General features: G+C 44.5%; 2 protein-coding genes across 2 annotated transcripts in view; both read left to right on the forward strand.

Moving 5' to 3' along the window:
- cox10 (cytochrome c oxidase assembly factor heme A:farnesyltransferase COX10) overlaps positions 1–10,524 on the forward strand; it is a 49,335-nt gene extending 38,811 nt beyond the window's left edge. The window contains exon 7 of the mRNA XM_080835766.1: positions 9,120–10,524. Within this exon, the coding sequence (XP_080691892.1) occupies positions 9,120–9,541 (422 nt within the window). The 3' untranslated portion in view covers positions 9,542–10,524. The remainder of the gene's footprint in view (positions 1–9,119) is intronic.
- Positions 10,525–17,813: 7,289 nt separating this feature from the next.
- Positions 17,814–20,000, forward strand: part of hs3st3b1b (heparan sulfate (glucosamine) 3-O-sulfotransferase 3B1b) — a gene marked incomplete at both ends in the record, with an annotated part of 26,965 nt that continues 24,778 nt past the window's right edge. Inside the window, one exon of the mRNA XM_080834266.1 lies at positions 17,814–18,385. Coding sequence (XP_080690392.1) covers positions 17,814–18,385 — 572 coding nt within the window. The remainder of the gene's footprint in view (positions 18,386–20,000) is intronic.

The raw sequence follows: 20,000 nt of genomic DNA on the forward strand, positions 1-20,000 counted from the left end.
CACATACACTCACATACACACAAACTCCAGTGTTGAGGCCATCCTCTTGGAGATGGGCCTGATTTTTCTTCCATTTCTTTTTATAGTTGGCACACAGCAAGGCCAATAAAACACTTGAAAGAAAAAACGAATGGAGAGAAGGCAGCTGCTATTATTGCTGTGTATGTGTGTGTTTGAGTGTGAGAGAGAGTGTGTGTGTGAATCTTTGTGTCTGTGCGTGTGTGTGTGTGTGTGTGTGTGTGTGTGTTCTCCTGTCTGAGTGTGTCTGTGCACCCATACTCAGCCCTTTTTGGGGCGAGAGCAGCTTTGTTTGGGTGTAGTGCAGTCTGGGCATGGCCATATTTGGCTGAGCTGGCCCAGACTCCCTGCGTCATAATGGGGACGCGATACGGAGTGCTGATATCCCCTCACAATGCACAGTCTTGTGTGGAGGGCAGTGCAGGACAGACCCAAGGCCGTGCTGGAGTGAACTGCTGGAGCATAGAGTTTGAATCCACTGCTGGAGTATAGAGTTTAGGCCACTGTGGAGCATAGTTTAGACCACTGTGGAGTCCACTACTGGAGCATAGAGTTTTAGTCCACTGCTGGAGTATAGAGTTCTTTCACTCTCTCTCTTACTCTCTTTCTCTCTCACACACACACACACACACACACCCACCCCACACCCACCCTTGTACCCCCTTAAGTATACTCCTGCGGTCACTGATACGTTAAGGTCTACACATGGTGCATGTGACAGTGGTGACACACAGACTGTCCTTGCAGCGCCAGATCTTACATGTGTGTGTGTGCATGCCAGCACCCTCAGGCTCAAGAGAAAAACTAACTCCATTTACGCTATCCGTTCATTTAGCGGACTCCTTCACCCAAGGCCACTTATAGTACAGATAAACACTTTCATTGCACCCTGGGTTTTGTTTGCCATGCTACAGCTGATTAGTTTCAGCTAGGTAGCTATCGCTGTTTAGATAGAGGAGTGAATGGTTGGAGTGGTTCTGAATGGGGCAGAAAAAATGTAGACCTATAGGGAATAAGTCTTTAGTATATTCGTGCAAACATAGAGATATTATTTCAAACACACTCATTGACCCTGTGTGATGAGAGTCGTGTCTCCAACAGCGAAACAAGTATAGTTGTAACTAGTATACTAGTACACCTACTTGTATACTTTGGAGGCATGAAGGCGCACGTACACATCCACAGGTAAGTTGTAACTAGCATACTAACTAGTATACTAACTAGTGTACTTTGGAGACACGAAGGTGCACGTACACATCGGCACGATGTGAATGGAGATGTTTTGGAGTATACTTAAGGCCTTCCACACAACCCACTCTATTTATCCGTGTTTACTAACAGAGTCCCGCGCTGAGAGTCTGGAGAGTGGGTACTTCCCGTCTCTCCGAGGACGGAGTGTTCCAGAGGCCGAGCAGGGGGTCTCGTTGTTTAGGAGATGTCAAGTGCTTCGTCATGGCAACCTGTCGTTGGGTTGGTGCCAAGCAGCTGGATGCTGTCGTAGCTAAACACAACGTGTATTACGCTTGTGTCATTCTGGGTAAAAATATCCCCATCACAATCCTTCTAGTCTGAAGCGGCCATGTTCCTCTGTCAGTCAGCCTGACGTTTGGTTTCAGACAACACAGTGTGGGTAAAATGGGTACCATTCTCATATGGGAGTACCAGGTTGTGTAGGTATCTTACCCAGTGAGCAGGCGCCGGGTGAATGTGGGTGCAATTGTGTATGAATTGTGATATTGTCTTCACGAGGGCCACCAAGACACACTGGTGCTGTCCTTGCAACAGCAACAATATGTTGGTGATCTCACCCGATTGGACAGGGATCAACCATTCAACACAAAGGCAGATCAATTAAGTTGATAATCCACAAATCAGTCTCATTAAATATATCAGTCTCATAAAATATATTATACTATCAATTTGGAACTCTGATTAATAATTAAATTAATAACTACAAACACAGTTACCTTATTAATAGTATGGTTGAAGGTCATTGGAGTTCTGAATAGAAGAGGTTGACAACGTCCATTCTTGTGTAACATTAAATAAACCAGCGTATATAAATCAAAGTATTTATTACACAATGATAAAGAAATAACACACAATATGTAATCTAGCTAAATGTACCTAACTAATTAATTGAAGAAGTATATGTATGTGTAAGGGAGAGGGAGTGTGCGTGTGCGAGCGAGCGAGCTTGTAAGCTCAGAGTTGCGCTGTTAGGAGCGCGCCTGAAACTATGTGTGTGTGTGTGTGTGTGTTCCTTTGTCCTGACCACGTAGTTCCGCGTGCATGTGTGTGCAATCGTGAACATACATGTGTGGTGATGAAAAAGGACGAGCCTTTCTGCAGCGGGAAGTTCGATTATGAGCTTCGCGTGTGTGGCTATATGAAGGCCAATGTATTTGTTATCGTATGTTATTTAAGATGCCATATTAGAAGAGGGAAGTGGTTAGTAACGCATGCAAGTCCCGATGTATATGAGAAGCAATCATAACGTTAACCCTTACATGGTGTGGCGAAGCCAACTACCAACTAACAATGGAAGTATATAACAGTTATGTTCGGTAAACAAAACAGATACAATACATGAACAATGGCATATGTAAACAGTCCTATGCTTAGCCAGGTTGTGATTAGCTAGCTGCCCAGTCGAAGTTACCAGTCCTTTGGAAAAGTGTTGGTGCATCCGATGTTCCTGAGGCAGAGAAGTCCGTTGTCCTTGTTGTGAAGTCTTTGTTTCACTGCAGTTCAGTTCGGAGGAGTTGATCGCTCGGAATGTTGCAGTTTCCGCGAGGTCTCTGTTGTGCTTTGTTCCCGTTGCAGAGTTAGCTGCAGATCTTTGTTAGCTGCTTTGCTAAAGTTAGGTCTACTACGTTAGCGGCCAGTGTTTAGCTAACGAGGGATCTTAGGCAATTGTTTTGCCGTGGACAAAGGTGAGAGCTTAGTCTGTTCTCTTCCGTTGTGAGAGAACAAAGGAAAGTTGTTTCTTCACCTTTGGAGGTGAGTGGAAGGAGACGTGAGCCTGGCCAAAGCCAGTGGAGAGAGAGTGCGCAAAGAGAGTGAATGTATCGTTTCAACGCAGTTTATAGGCAAAAGTGCGTCACGAATTTTAACACCTTGTTTTCAGCCAATTGTCTCTGTGAAATGTCAGATAAGAAAGTTTAGGTGATAAGGGAATTGTGGGTAATGAAGTCTTTGGTTGGACTACCACCGACATCCCCCCTGTGGTCAGTTGATTGCACCGGATGTGTGATCCAGTGAGCACAACTGTGCATAGTCCATTTGTGGAAAGAGTTCATTGGTGAGACAGTCAAAGTTGTAACATCAGTACTGGGCATTTGTTGATAATATCTATTCTGGCTTAGCAGGTACAAAGTCATCAAGTTACAAAGATGAAATCAAAATAAACAGTAATGACAATGACATAGCATACAACAAATAAACCAGTGGGTCGTCTACTCATCAGGGTTAGTGAGAATAGGAAAAGTTAGTGATGTCAACTTGTTAGGCTGAGATGCAGAGATAGTGGCACCTGATACAATGATAAAACCATTTCTTGAGAATCCAAGAGTGTGTTTGTTGAATCACTCAATAGATTGGATGACAATACTGACTAGTAGATGACTAGTGACTGACTAGTCTTGGCAGCCTTTGCTGTTTTTGTCCTTCAGGCATGTTCTGCTGCGGAAGGGTGTCATCTTGATCTCAAAATCTTAAAGCTCAAATGGCTGTATCAAGGTTTTGTGTGGCAGTATGGTAATGTCCTAAACTTGTGTTTGATGTGGACATGTGCATGACTAGCTTGGTCTGCGATGTATGAAGCTAGTGTGCTACTGTGGTAGTTTAAATAAAGTACCAGTTCAGAATAATGGAAGTTGCTGCTGCTGCTAACAAATCCAAGTTTGGCCTATACAACTACAAGAAAAGTGAGATCCCTGAGCAAGCAGTTGTCTTACTGTCAGAGTAGTGGGCTTGTGTTGCTTGGCTCAACAGACAGTTAGTGATGAACTCTGGAGTTCATGCGCTTGGAGTGTCGTCTGACTCGTGGCTCAGGGCTGTTACGCTCGGTGTAACCATAGTCAGAGGGACAGTCAGAGGCACTATCACTGTCTGTAGCCTTGCGGCCATGGTCTGAGAGTCGGTCAGTGTACCGGTAGTCATCGTCGGTCGAATCTAGGGGCAGGTCATGTTTCTGGGCCATGATTTCGGAATATGGCCTTCTGCTGCTTCTAGGGGATGTATGACTATTACGACGCTGAGGATGGACATGGCGGTTACGCTCAGTGTCCCTATGAGGCCGTTTGTCACCCCCCTTTGATCTGTTGTGAGGGTGAACTTGTGAGGCCGTGAATTTGTGAGACGCTTTAGTATCTGAGCAGGTAGGCTCAGTTGTTTTCCCCCTTTCTTTGGAATTGACAACAGTTTCCCAAGCCATCTGTGTCATCTTCCTGATCTCATTCATTGAGGGGTTACCTTCATGCGTCATTAGGGAAACGTGAGTGCGCACACATGGGTGCAGGTTGCGCAAGAACAGAGACTTGAAGGTGGAACTCTCTTCTAAGCCTGGTGCATTCTTGCCCTGGAAGTATGCATGTCTCAAACGTTTATAAAAATCCCTAGGGTGTTCTCGACGGGTGTGTTTGACTTGGGAGGCAGCAACCAATGATGCGATCTCGTCAACAGGAGAAGAGTATTCTTCTTTTAAAGTATGACAGAGCTCGGCGTAATCATTTCTGATACGGGGAGGTTGTGCCTGAATAAACTTGTGGACTGCTTTAGAGCTGGTTTTCCACATGAGTTTAATTTTCTCCCTTTGGTTTGCATTGGGTAGGTCAGTCATGTTATTGTCTAGTTCCCTAAAGTAATCGTCAATGTGTTGATCACGGTGGTCTGGGTCAAACATTTTAATGTCCTTAGCTATGAGCTCAAGCACTTCTAGACGGGGACTCTGTAGGGTCTTTTCTGAAGAAGGCGAGACTAATCTAGCATGGGAACGGACATGTCTATCACATTCTAATGTGCTTCTCTCTGGGTGAGAGGCAGATGCTGGACAGCGGTACTCACTCTCGTGGATGTATGGAGAGGAGGCTGAACAGTCTGTACATGACCTAGTCCTGCCTTCGGAGGGAAGGGCACGGAAGAAAGTGTTATTTAACAGAGGCTGAGAAGAAGGATGGGCAGTATATCTACTGGGGAATAAACTACCTGTTTCTTCTGTATCTGTTAAGGGCAAATGGGAAGTCAGGCTGTTAACTCGGTCTCTCAGTGGAGGTTGAGGAGCTGACTTCATTCCCAAGGACTGATGGTCAGTTGGGAAGTGTTCCCATCTGAATGAAGGAGGGGTAGACCTTTCACCAAGGGAGGAGTGTGAATCAGAGTAACCAGACTCACATCGGCTGAACGACTGTGGTGGGGCAGGGTGTTCTGACCTAACCTTCAGTAGCTCCTCCTTGTGTGAACAGAGTTCTAACTCTGTTGAGTGTAGGTCTCCTAGGTAGCGCATAGCTTTCTTGTTAGCTGTCTGTACCTCTTGGAGGAGACTAGCATTCTGCGCTTCTAATGCTGCATTGCACTGAAAGGCAAGGCTGGTTTGCCTGTGAAAGTTCAGTAGCAAGCACGTTAACAATGGGTCTTTGGATGCAGTCTGCGCATCATACCTGTTATTTAGTAGAGAGTCTATCTCCTTCCTGCATTCACTAAAACTCAAACTGTTAATGAGTTCAGGGTAACCAGGTTTTAGGCTTTGTGCTACGGAAGAGATAAACTGATCTACACAGGGGTTATCCATTGTTATGTTTAGCTAGAGGGGTAAGCTAAAGTAATGTAAAATAGGGTAGGTTATGAAATTACTTAGGCGCTTGGCTATGGTGTCGCAGTGGCAGACACCTTGTAGTGTAACTTGGGCAGTACACTAGCCTAACCTAGAAGTGTAGTTACCTACGCTATGAGGAGTAGCTTCCTGGAATGAGGTGTAGCTACAGCGCCATCTAGTGGGTCTAGTGGGCATAAAAGTTTGGGCACACTAACTGAGATGCAGGGCAGTTACAGTTAGGGTCAGTCACAGTTACCTAAATTCAAGCTGGAACACGTGGTGGTAACAGCTAGGTACACAAGTGTTTCACAGGGCCGGTAGCTCGCTGTGGCTCTCTCTCAGTCTCTATTCCTTTCACTGACTGGAATGCGTGGCAGTAACAGTCAGGTACAAGCTCTCTTTCACAGGGCCGGTGGCACGCTGTGAATTAATTAAAAAATAAGGGAAACAGTTTGATTAAGCACAGTTACTTCTGACAGCTTGACAATGTTGCATTGAATACGTGGTATTCAAATGCTGGACAGAAATTCACAATTCCTACAGAGTAGGTTTAACCTGAATGGCTAGCAGCAATAGCCAGTTCTAAGATTTCCAAGGTTTGGAAAAAGTGATAATTCACTAATTAAATATCAAATAGCTTTTAAGCTCAATTTGATATATAAAGCTTTGCACTTATTTGTAAGTACAGCTAGTGCTTAGTCCTATGACAGACTAGTGGCGGTGAGTGTTACGACTTTTAGACTAGTCTAACACTAGAATATCAAATTCTGAATTTGGCCTGAAATTAAGCGGTCATTAATATTACACAAATAATGAATGATTGCCAACAGTACTATCCTCACGCAGGGGCGCCATATTATGTGGGTAAAATGGGTACCATTCTCATATGGGAGTACCAGGTTGTGTAGGTATCTTACCCAGTGAGCAGGCGCCGGGTGAATGTGGGTGCAATTGTGTATGAATTGTGATATTGTCTTCACGAGGGCCACCAAGACACACTGGTGCTGTCCTTGCAACAGCAACAATATGTTGGTGATCTCACCCGATTGGACAGGGATCAACCATTCAACACAAAGGCAGATCAATTAAGTTGATAATCCACAAATCAGTCTCATTAAATATATCAGTCTCATAAAATATATTATACTATCAATTTGGAACTCTGATTAATAATTAAATTAATAACTACAAACACAGTTACCTTATTAATAGTATGGTTGAAGGTCATTGGAGTTCTGAATAGAAGAGGTTGACAACGTCCATTCTTGTGTAACATTAAATAAACCAGCGTATATAAATCAAAGTATTTATTACACAATGATAAAGAAATAACACACAATATGTAATCTAGCTAAATGTACCTAACTAATTAATTGAAGAAGTATATGTATGTGTAAGGGAGAGGGAGTGTGCGTGTGCGAGCGAGCGAGCTTGTAAGCTCAGAGTTGCGCTGTTAGGAGCGCGCCTGAAACTATGTGTGTGTGTGTGTGTGTGTTCCTTTGTCCTGACCACGTAGTTCCGCGTGCATGTGTGTGCAATCGTGAACATACATGTGTGGTGATGAAAAAGGACGAGCCTTTCTGCAGCGGGAAGTTCGATTATGAGCTTCGCGTGTGTGGCTATATGAAGGCCAATGTATTTGTTATCGTATGTTATTTAAGATGCCATATTAGAAGAGGGAAGTGGTTAGTAACGCATGCAAGTCCCGATGTATATGAGAAGCAATCATAACGTTAACCCTTACATGGTGTGGCGAAGCCAACTACCAACTAACAATGGAAGTATATAACAGTTATGTTCGGTAAACAAAACAGATACAATACATGAACAATGGCATATGTAAACAGTCCTATGCTTAGCCAGGTTGTGATTAGCTAGCTGCCCAGTCGAAGTTACCAGTCCTTTGGAAAAGTGTTGGTGCATCCGATGTTCCTGAGGCAGAGAAGTCCGTTGTCCTTGTTGTGAAGTCTTTGTTTCACTGCAGTTCAGTTCGGAGGAGTTGATCGCTCGGAATGTTGCAGTTTCCGCGAGGTCTCTGTTGTGCTTTGTTCCCGTTGCAGAGTTAGCTGCAGATCTTTGTTAGCTGCTTTGCTAAAGTTAGGTCTACTACGTTAGCGGCCAGTGTTTAGCTAACGAGGGATCTTAGGCAATTGTTTTGCCGTGGACAAAGGTGAGAGCTTAGTCTGTTCTCTTCCGTTGTGAGAGAACAAAGGAAAGTTGTTTCTTCACCTTTGGAGGTGAGTGGAAGGAGACGTGAGCCTGGCCAAAGCCAGTGGAGAGAGAGTGCGCAAAGAGAGTGAATGTATCGTTTCAACGCAGTTTATAGGCAAAAGTGCGTCACGAATTTTAACACCTTGTTTTCAGCCAATTGTCTCTGTGAAATGTCAGATAAGAAAGTTTAGGTGATAAGGGAATTGTGGGTAATGAAGTCTTTGGTTGGACTACCACCGACAACAGTGACAACCATTTTTTCCCCCTTTCGACTGAACAAGATAACAGTGTTTTGCAACAGCAGCTGAATTAAGCCTGTATGGTGATTTTTTGTGTGTGTGTGTGTGTGTGTGTGTGTGTGTGTGTGTGTGTGTGTGTGTGTGTGAACCAAACCCACCTCCTAGCCTTAGTGACCCCACCCTCCAAACCAGGAAGTGAAACCCTAGCCTTTGAATTGAGCTCTAGAGACTCATGAGAAAGAGAAAGAAACTTCCATCCTGTTTTCCTCTCTCCGCTCCTCCGTTCCCGCATTCTCTCCCCTCCTGTGGTTCCCAGACACCTCACACAGACTTTCTCTCCCACACACACACACACACACACACACACACACACTGCCTCACCTGGGGAAGGTGACTAGCCACCACACCTCCCACTGTTTCAATGTGCAGGTAGTGTTTAAGAGGACTACAGAATGGAAATCATTTGAAAGTAATACTTGCTGGTGATTCGGTGTGCAGATTCACTTGCAGTGGCGGGTTTTTACACCGAGCATTCAAAGTGACACGCGCAGCAAATATGCTGTTCTGTGCATCTGTTTAAATGAACGTCAGAGTTGTACTATTTATAAGGGACAGTTGCTGAAGAATGAATGCAATTTCAAAATATCACCTCAGAGGTCACATTAAAATATTTACCTCTCTCTCCCACCCTCTCTATCTCCCTCTCCCTCTCTCCCACCCTCTCTCTTTCTCTCCCACCCTCTCTCTCCCACCCTCTCTCTCTCTCTATCTCTCCCACCCTCTCTCTCCCACCCTCTCTCTCTCTCTCTCTCTCTCTCTCTCTCTCTCTCCTGCAGGTGCTCTCCTGATGGGTGGCCTCCTGTACAGCTGGCAGTTCCCCCACTTCAACGCGCTGAGCTGGAACCTGCGTGAGGACTACTCTCGCGGCGGCTACCGCATGATGTCCGTCACGCACCCGGACATGTGCCGCCGCGTGGCACTGCGCCACAGCCTGGGCCTGATCGGGCTCTCCTCGCTGGCGCCCGTGGTGGGCATCACCACCTGGACCTTCCCGCTGGTGTCGCTGCCCATCAACCTGTACATCAGCTATCTCGCCTTCCGCTTCTACCGCAACGCCGACAGGCAGAACGCACGCAAGCTCTTCTTCTGCAGCCTCTGGCACCTGCCCATGCTCCTGCTGCTCGCGCTCACCTGCAAGACCCGCCGCACCGAGCCCGAGGTGCTACCAGCCACCTCCAGCCTTAGTGTACTGAGTTAACCCCCGCTGGCTTGGTTAGCGTTGGGATGCTGGCTTTGTTAGCACTGGGACGTTAGCTTTGTTAGTGTTGACATGCTAGCATTGTTAGCGTTGGTGCGCTTGCTTTGTTATGTTTGTGCGCTAGCTTGGATGGCGTTGGGGCGCTAGCTTTGTTGACGTTGGTGCGCTAGCTTCGTTAGCATTTGCATTACCTCCACTCCCTCCAGTCACCTTCATTGTACGTTTTCTCCACTGTGTTCATCCTGCTCTCATTAGATTGTGAGTTTGTTTGTTACTGAGTGTCTGGTCCTCCTACCAACCTTCCAACCTACCACGCTATATTCTCCCTCCCTTGCTACGGTTCAAAGATTGAAGAAGATAATGAGATTGACAGGGGCCATCTTTTGCCATCACTTATAGTATCTGTGTTTTGAAAGCATTGGCATAGAACAGACTGATAGTGAGTGTAAGAAAAACACAGATGAGTACCTGAGGAAGGACTCAGACAGAGAGGCTGCAGAAAATGTTCAAATATACAAAAAACTTCATTTAAGAGCCTCCCCCAATAGCTTGTGACGTTATCAATGCAAGGTGTGTGTGTGTAAATATTTCAGATAAATTATTTATGTATATTCCCTAAATTTGCATCAGGTTGTAAATGGCTAATGTACAGGACCACTTTTCTGTAATGATGCTTGAAATGGGTGTTGCATAACCCCAAAATACTTGAGCCAATATTAAACTCAAGAACATGAACATTTCAGGTGAAATGAACCTGCCTCACAGTTAACGAAGCATCAGCCTTTCTGTTTCTGTAGAGTTGGGTCTCTACTAAATCAGGTTATTTTCAGTTTCAGCTATTTCTCAATCTGGGAATAAACTCTTAATGGTTCTTAATTCTGTTTCTGTGATACGCAGCTACACCAAACCACACGGTTTTCCCTTCAGACCTCCTGCCAGAGGACCGGGAACGTCCTGGTACAATAAAGGTCTCATGATTTACACCTCGAGTCTTGTTTTCATTTCTGCCACTCCATCATTCAGTTACAAAACCGATACAAGTGCACCGACTATGTAGCCAACAATCCTCCATTAAAATCTACATTTTGGCAACATTAGGTGGAGGGATTAGTCCGTAATGATCAATCACTACCCTGCAAAGGAAAGTAGCGGTCTGCTAAATGCTGCTAAAACAGGCGGTGCAGGCATCAGCCAGCAGTCTTCAGAACTGTGCACCAATAAAAACACGTTGAGTCTCTGAAGAATAGCAATTTGGCAAACATCCAGATGCATCTGTGCAAAGGAGACGACTCCATGTCTCTCTCCCTCTCTCTCTCTCTCTCCCTCCCTCTCCATCTCTCTCCCCCTCTCTCTCTCCCTCTCCATCTCTCTCTCTCTCCCTCCCTCTCCATCTCTCTCCATCTCCAAAAGCACAATAAAAGTTTCATGATTTCTACCTCAACTCTACTTGTTTGTATTTCTGCTGCTGGTAAGTTCTATAAAGGTCACTCCTTCAGTACGGGTTACAGCACCCTAATGGCTCAAGGATCATCCACTAAACCAAAATTGTCTGGCATCAGGTAGAGGTACGGTATCAGCTAGCAATTTGTATGACCGCATCAATAGATACAAATCCTGTTCAACTGAATAATAGTCATTTAGCAGACAGGTCTGAAAAGTTCTTCAGAGCAGGAACAAAAGGGCTGCACAAATGCATCCTGGGACTTCAAACCACTCGACTTTAGGTTATTAGTACCCTCCGCTGGCAGCTGACCTCTGACCTGTAGGATGGTTGTGGTCCAGGTCCGTGCAGTTCAGGGTCAAAACGAAGGAACGCTGTGGAATGGAAGAACAGATCCTTGCACAATAACACTCTTTTGATTGACATGCCGACTCTTTGCTTTCATTTCCTGTTCTTTTTATGTTGTACCTGCTGCGTTAAAGGGGTTACGTTGTTATTTATATATTTGATTGATTTATATTGTATATGTTTATTTACTTATTTATAGTTTATTAATTTATTGAAGGAGTGCAGAGACATCCACACGTGTGTATCCTAGGGTTTCAAACCACCCAGGTTGTTCTAACCTCTGTTACCCCTACGACCTCTTGAACAGTTCTGGCCCACTTCCGGCTCAGTTCTGGCCCAAATCCGCTCCCCAGTCCTCAGCTCTTTGGGTCATTAGGCAGCTCAGCTCTCACCCTACGCCTAGGAGACAAGCCCTGTGCAGCTGTTTAGGGTGGGGATGCTCGACACAGAACATCATACACTGAAGAGCTGTTAAAGCAGACTAACGATCCATATTGGTTTCATTTGAAACCGTACATAAACATGCTGTAGCCCGATGTTCAATGCAGTTAAGATGCATACAGTGTGACGGCTCAATGCGTATGAATACTGAACGCTCTTCGCTGATGTCAGTCGGACTTCCTGTTTGGCTGTATCTAAGAGAGACAGAAGGCCAGATTCGCTGAGTAATGTGAACCATGCCCTGTGTGTGTGTGTGTGTGTGTGTGTGTGTGTGTGTGTGTGTGTGTGTGAGCGTGTGAGCGTGACAGTGAGATTATGTGTTTCTGTGCAATCAATCATAAATGGATAAAAAGATCTGTCTTGTGCTATGTTGATGAGCTCAGGCCCTGGCCTCTCGACTGTAGGAAATAAATCCTGCATTTGTGTTGTTTTGCCTGAAAACACTTCACATGAGAAAAGGGTTTGTGTTTCCTGTTCCAAAGTTAATAGATGAAGTAATAGCGATTTGCAAATAACTGCTACCATGGTCACTGAAGGACTGTTGACATAATACAGCTTATCTCTCTGAAAGTATCTCTCTCATATCACACTTACTGTACCAGTCAAAGGTTTGGACACACCTTCTCAATCAATGTTTTTTCTTTATTTTCATTTTTTTCTACATTGCAGATTCATATTTAAGACGTCAAAACTATGAAGGAATACATATGGAAATATGTGGTACACAAAAAAAAGGGTTTAACAAGCCAGAATATGTTTTATATTAAAGATTTTTCAAAGTAGCCACCTTTTGCTTTGATGTCAGCTTTGCACACTCTTGGCATTCTTTCAAGCAGCTCCACGAGGTAGTCACCTGGAATGGTACTGTATATGTTAAACCCATTAGTGTGTTTTCCAAAATGCTTCATAGTGAACCACTGAAAATGACCAAAAATCTCCCCTAGCTGTCAAGTTTTGGCTAATTATTATGAGGAAATGGCCACATAGCCAACACTGGACCAAGTTGTCTGTGGTACTGCCCTGCAATCTGGGGTAGATCTAGGTCCATTTCCCCCTGTGGAAAGGAGCTGTACACCTGTCTGGGAACTGATATCCCCCCCCTCCCGTTTCCTCAACAAAGCCGTTGCTAATGGGGCTACATAGCCGTGCACCCCACCCTCCCTCTAACCCTAGAAGGAGTGGTGAGAAAGAAATTTGATTTGGGTTGTTAACTCAAGACGTGTGGGTTGTTACTTACCAGTTGCGCCCCCCCCCCCCCCCCCACCCCCCTCTTAAAAGTGGTGTGTGTGTGTGTGTGTGTGTGTGTGTGTGTGTGTGTGTGTGATGTAAAAAGGGTGGGGGCGTGGGAGGAGGGCCACTTGAGGACCCCTCTCTGATCCTGGACTTCAGGGAAACGTTTGGGTGGTTAACTCATAAAGAGAGAAGACTGTGACACAGCCAGTTGTGGGGCCTTGTGGCCTAGAGAGAGAGAGAGAATGAGAGAGGGGAAGAGAGAGGGATGGAGGGATGAGTGGAGTAGGTCCAGCTGCTGCCCTCTGGACTGGTGTGTGTGGATTGAATGTTGGTGTCGGCCTCCTGGGCTCAACATGCTGGTTGGTGTGTGTTTACGACATCCGCCCCGGACCCCCGCCACACACACTCACACACACACACACACACACACACACACACACACACACACGGCAGACCTCTTGGGTCAGTCCCATGTCCCTGGCTCTCACACTCGTTTCCTCTCTGACTCCCTGTCAGTCCAGATCTCTCTCTGACTTTCTCACACTCACAAACTCGCACCTTATTGTCTTCCCCTCTCTCTCACTCTCCTCTCACTCTCTCTTTCTCTCTCTCCTCTCTCTTTTTCCCTCTCTCTCCTCTGTCTTTCTCTCTCCCTCTCTCTCTGTCTGTCTCTCTCCTTCTCTCTGTCTCTCTCTCTGTCTGTCTATCCATCTACAATCATGTAATGGGACGGCTTTCATTTTTGTGCACTTGGCTTCTGCCTCTTTCTTTTCCCCTCTTCCTCTCATGTCTACACTGAGCCCTTTCTCTTTTCTTCTCTCTCTCTCTCTCTCTCTCTCTCTCTCTCTCTCTCTCTCTCTCTCTCTCTCTCCCATATCTGCACATTTTCACACATTTGTACATATGATGGAAATATGCTTTTCAAATCCTAGTGAAAGGGAGTGGCTGTAGGCTAAGTTCCGTTTCATGCATCTGTGTGAAACATTCCTCTTCTCCTCCTTTAAAAGCAGGAGGAACAGGTGGATGCCTGCGCCCCTCTGCACGGCTCCATTCTTCCTCGGGGTGCTGGACTGGACGTATTTGCTGGATTTCCTGTTTTGAAAGACAGCTGTGTGGCAGACGTTTTTCCGTGGTGTGTGTGTGTGTGTGTGTGTGTGTGTGTGTGTGACACTAGGGGCACCCAGCAGAAGGCAGAAAAGTTTTTCTTCTGCTTTGATCTGTGTGTGTGTGTGTGTGTGTGTGCCACCTGTGTGTGTGTGTGTGTGTGCGTGCCACCTGTGAATAGCACCTGTCTTCAATGAGGTGAGTTTTGATTTAACATCCCATCCTCTCACCCACACACACACACACACACACACACACGTGAACTAATTGAGAGGAGAACTAAAGGCTTCATAGCGCTTCAAAAACCTCCTTCACTGGGTAGTTTACATTAGCTCAAGTGTTATGGAGAGTGATAAATTCAAATGTAACCAAACATTTTGCACTTATTAATATCCCAGCGTGAAGCTCCCCATAAATCGTAATTGTTTTCTACCAAAAGAGAGGCGAGAAGGGGATTCTGAATTCCATTTTTATGCACTCAAATATATCAATCTCGATGGATTCCCTCGCAGTCCACACATTTTTATGCGACATCAATCTCTCTGTCTCGGGTGCGAGCGGCACAAATGGAACTTTCCAGAGGTTGTAAAGGCGGACACCCCGAGCACGGAGCATGGAGCTGCTGCCAGAGTCAACAGAGGCAGAGAGGGTCCGGAGAGAGGGAGCGAGGGAGTGAGGGAGAGAAGGGAGTGAAGGAGAGAGGGAGAGAAGGAGAGAAGGAGGGAAGGAGAGAGGGAGCGAGAGTGCAGACTGGCTAGAGTTTCCATGGAGGCCCCGGACATCTGGGGTCCTTCCTCTCCCTCTCTCTCTCCGGCCCGGGGAGTCTGTTGTCACCGAGAGGGGTGCCGGTATGTCCGAACAAACCTCCGCCTCACTGCCCACCCCTTGGGTAGGTCCATTACAGTACAGTTAGGACAGGGAAGCGGGCCTCTCCCCTCCTCTCTCCTTGGTGACAGACTTGAGGAAATGTGTTAAACACGTTCAGAGCAGCCCCAAAACTCTTAGTTCATGTTGTTTAGTTTAGGTTATGCTGAACAATTATGAAACTAGGGCTTACACATTTGCCTTTATTGCACTTTATCATACTATAAGTATAAAAACTAAAACAATTACCAACTTACAAACTGTATTTAAGACACACAAAATAATTGAATGATGCCCAATATGTTTTTTTAAATTGATATTGAATGACTAAATATAATATAACCAAATACAAATGTGTTTTAGTAAAACTGTTATTTGTGAACAAAATATTGTTTTCAAGTTAATTAACGGAATGTAGCCCAAATTTAAGAGATATAATATTTGTAAATAAATGAAGTTCAAACTTATTTTACATCGAAATTCAAAAACAAATGTGGGATATACATACATAAAATATATGTAAGAAATATGGACCTCTCCCGGGCAGACGCACGAGCGCTTTCCGCAAATAGTGCCGCGGTGGGTCGTTAAGGCCCGGCAGGAGACCCGCGACTCACGAGCATCTGGCTTCATTGTGGATCTTTCTCTCGAGGTCACCCGTGTCTTTAACGTTATAACTCAAGAAACTAATGACAATGTCGCAACATGACGCAGCAAACGTCCACTTTCACAGCACGCTTGCAAACAGTCACAATTTCATATAATTTACATAGTAACTTGACTGTTGTGGGTTTCATTGTTCAAATAAGAGCAAAAATATGTCCATAAAACTTGTCGATGAGTATATTTGTTCAGGCCTTTGTTGTGCTTATAATTTATTACAATAAATTCACTGGATTGCATGTCACAGTAAATCAAGAGCAAGAGCGACTTTGCATTTAGCGGTAGAACATGATTTAGGCCAGGCCTCAGCGACAATCCAGCAACGCAAGTTTTATTTTGCTTTTCGAAGTTCTGTTTTTGTTCTCCAAGATCCCAAAGTTATTGTAAAATAGTTCTGGAACCTGATTCCTTCAATATGACTTTACAAACGACCTTGGCTTGAGTTGGCGGAGGCCCGCCGGGCAGTTTAATCTTAAAGAGCGACCAAATTATGCCCTTGACTCAGTTCAAAGGACACATGAAACTTCAGATTTCAAGTTTGTAATAATGATCACTTTTTTTCTGTATCGACGCAACCTTCAATTACATAGGCTAGCCTATGGATAGGATCATGTTTGATAACAACACAAATACGAATAACTACTGAGAATATATGAAGGTCGATTATCGACACAACTTTAACAAAACATGAATTAGTTAATTCATGAATTAATCCCGTTTATACCACAATATAATAGGCTACAAATAATAATAATAATGATGATGGTGATGTGTTATCATTGTGATAATATAATATGATTGTCTTTTATACTAATATAATTAATAATTCTTACTTCTGTAATAAATGTTTAGGATATAGCCTAAGTCTCCTTTAGTTTAGTTACTGCAATTCTACAGCAAATACTGCACTGAGGTCTATTCTGTTATAAGCGATTTAACTTGTGCTGTTTTACATTGCAGCCTAGAAGATATAATACAGATCGCTATCTATTTCAGCCTGACAACGGAAATAGTCAGCTATGTGGCCAGTAAACTTGACAATTTTTCCATATTTGCGTGTTTAACTATTTTTTACTTTCTTACTTTGTTTCGTAGGTGTTCTTGACATCCAGCAATGTGGGTATTCCGCCTCAGTGAGCTATGGCAACGGGTCGGAATTATTAAACTATCTGTGCAGGTTTAACCATATAGGCGGTGATTATATTTTTTCCGTTCAAGTTCAGCCACAGGCCGTTGCTGTACTTTATTACCATATTTAATTAATTTGAATGTTGGATTCATTCACCACTTCTAAAAACCTGTAGATCGCATTCAAGAGCTATGACTCAAGTGTCTTCAATGTTTTGAATAGGCCTATGTAAAAATAATTGAATAGTTTGATGAAAATCTAAACAGAAATTTAAAAAAGTGATATCTTTGTAATTACTTTTAAACGAAATGGTGGATGTTGGTTGCACACCAAAAGTCTGCTTTCATTGCCGTATAGCCTCAGAACCAACGGGGAAACAAATCAATATTTGTATTTCTAGGAGCCCAAGTTTGACTGATCAAAGAACTTTTAACAAGTTGGAATCCCCCTGCTGTTAAATGAAAGGGTTCCAGCATAATGTTTCCTTGTCCAATAAGAGCCTTTAATTGGCTAAAGTATGCAAGGATCTCTCGAAGACCCGCCTTTGCTATTATCTGATTGGTCCGCCTATATCAACAAATGAGCGTTTTTTTTCCTCTGTGCGTAGTTCGGTAGGCCAGCCTCGGTGTCAATCAGAGGCATATGTAAAGCTGCGGCGCTGTATAAGTTTCTAGTGTTCAGCGGGGGCTCGCGAACACTCAGAGGCTCGCATCGAGGCGGTGGGGATGCAACCGGAGCGCGCGAGGGCTGGGTTTCGGAGTGGCACAGAAGTGCACCTCTCATCTCTGTCGACTACCAGTTTTTGCACCGCAGTAATGTTCGGGCACAGGCACCGTATGCACTGAGCTCCTACGCTACCTAACTGACGTTTTAGTTTTTAGTTTATTTCGGGTTTTTTTTCTTCCTTTTTGTTTGTTGGTTGGTTTTCTATTTATTCGTTTTCAGTGGATGGTTGTTCCACCATGCGAAGATTACCGTGTAGTAGCCGGGGGTGAATAGTTTTGGCAATATGTCCCGTTGGATTATTATGGTTCGCATCTGCGAGGCTTATGGAATATAGCCTGGTTTGTCACAATCTGTATGCATTGTCAGCGAGCCCCGTGAAAAAGAAACTTGCACTACTCGGCATTATGTTTTTATTGTGGGCATACATGCTCTATTCCTGCGTGGGGTACTGTGCTACCATGCCCACTTTGGTGGTGGACAGCTACCGGGTGAAGGAGCCGGAGCACGCGAGCAGAAGGACAGAGAGCGGCAGAGCGGACCTCATGTCCAAACTGCTGCCCAGACCGCAAGGCTGGGTTGATTTGGAGTCCGACTACGACGAACCGTCCCTCCGGACCGCATCCAGAGACTTATCGGCGAACGACGTGGACGGGGACCGGGGCGATGAGTGGGACGAGGCGCGGGTCGATCAGAGATCACCGGAGCCCAGCTCGCTGTCAAGTTTCTCGAACGGGTCGGGCAGCAAGAAGCTGCCCCAGGCCATCATCATCGGCGTGAAGAAGGGAGGCACGCGCGCACTGCTTGAGTTCCTCCGCGTGCATCCAGACATCAGGGCCGTGGGAGCGGAGCCGCACTTCTTCGACCGAAACTACGACAACGGGCTGGAGTGGTACAGGTGAGTCCGCACTATTGCTCGTGTTTTCCGCCGGTGCCTGTCCCCGGGCGGGCTGCTCGGATTGCGGCAGTCGACCGCGCAGAGTTGGTTGAACCGAATGGGCAATGGGAAATTGGTTTCGTGTGGATTTCTAAATAAGTGCGAAGCGATAGCGGTTAGTGCATTTTTTTCCTTTTTATGGACATTTAGTAAAATGGTTTGCGGTGCTATGTATTTTTGACTATTTCCAGGGAGTTGTTAGACATTAATCAACCAAAATAAAATACATCACTTTTGCATTTTTGTTGCCAATATATAGCCTTTTATGTGTGACAGTATCCTTAACTGTGAGTACACCTTTGTAAAACAGTGGATTTTGAATATTGCTTAAGGAACTACTATAGTGCGTGTCGTTAAATGAAAGCTGCATATCTGTTCGTTCGTGCCGTGTTGGAGCCATAATGATACGAGCTTCCTCAGTGCTTATAACATTATTACATGCTAAAAATGAACCACTGACTATGTTACGACATCAGCTGATAATTTATTGAAATAACAATTGGGGTTAGGAGTATTATTTAAAACGGTTCTGCAGCAATTCAGGTGCTATAGCAATTCCCAAGCTTTCGGCGACGCGCAGTGGTCTCTGTTGGAAGCAAGAGTTCATTGCAGGCGGGTACGCGTAATAATGGTTCAGCGTCTAAATGTTCATTATTTATTTAAAATAAATGTTTTTAAACGTGTTTTAAAGGAGGCTCACGAACTATTGGTTTCCATAATGGAATTGCAGTCATACAACCTTATATTCGTGTTGTTCTTCAGACTGTCAAGTGTGGGACACAAGTCTTTTTAAATTATTATTTTTTGTTTTAATAATTTGGCTTTGGGATAGACTGTTAAAGTCATTGTAATGACAAGAAATGTTATGCTGTTATCCATTTTTTTTTTATGTTCTCGTCCTTTAACGAATTCCACAGCAATATTTATTGTGTTAAACAAAAACTTTAAGATGAAATGAACACGTTTACTCGCATGGTAATTGTATAGAATGTGGTTAATGTGGTTTCGTGTAAGAAGAAATAAGTTTAAATCGACCCAGAGTTCGAGAATTCAAATAAAAATATTTAGTTTGAAGACCAGCCCACCATAAATTGTACTAAAACTGCTCCAATTATCTATAATTTTCAGCACCATTGTGTTTTATATTGTTAAGGGGAATATTCAAACACCCACACGATTATTGTTTTCTAAAAACCGTCTTAATTACGCCATGTTAGAGTCTTCAAAAAGAGCAAACATTTTATATTCGTGACCTAGCTGGCACAACAGAGTTCCCATGCCGTTCACATCGCAGGCCCATCGTTGCGCTACTATTGCTGCAACACGAGTTCTTCATTAAAAACGAATCACTTATTTTAATATGACTCATCCACCCATGGGCTAGGCCGAGGCTGGTCTTGGTAGGCTGCAGGCTCAGCCTATTTTGAGGTCCGGGCAGAGGTACAGCGTGAGCCAAATGTTGATGCCACGTAATGGAGACTCGTTATGTTTAGCCTACGTCCTACTTCATGTGCAATTGGTTTAGCCAGGTTTGTCTGGGCCGACCCTTATAAATCGATACGGGTACTCCAATATA

The sequence above is a fragment of the Sprattus sprattus genome, assembly GCF_963457725.1.
Source record: "Sprattus sprattus genome assembly, chromosome: 3".
Lineage (NCBI taxonomy): Eukaryota > Metazoa > Chordata > Actinopteri > Clupeiformes > Clupeidae > Sprattus > Sprattus sprattus.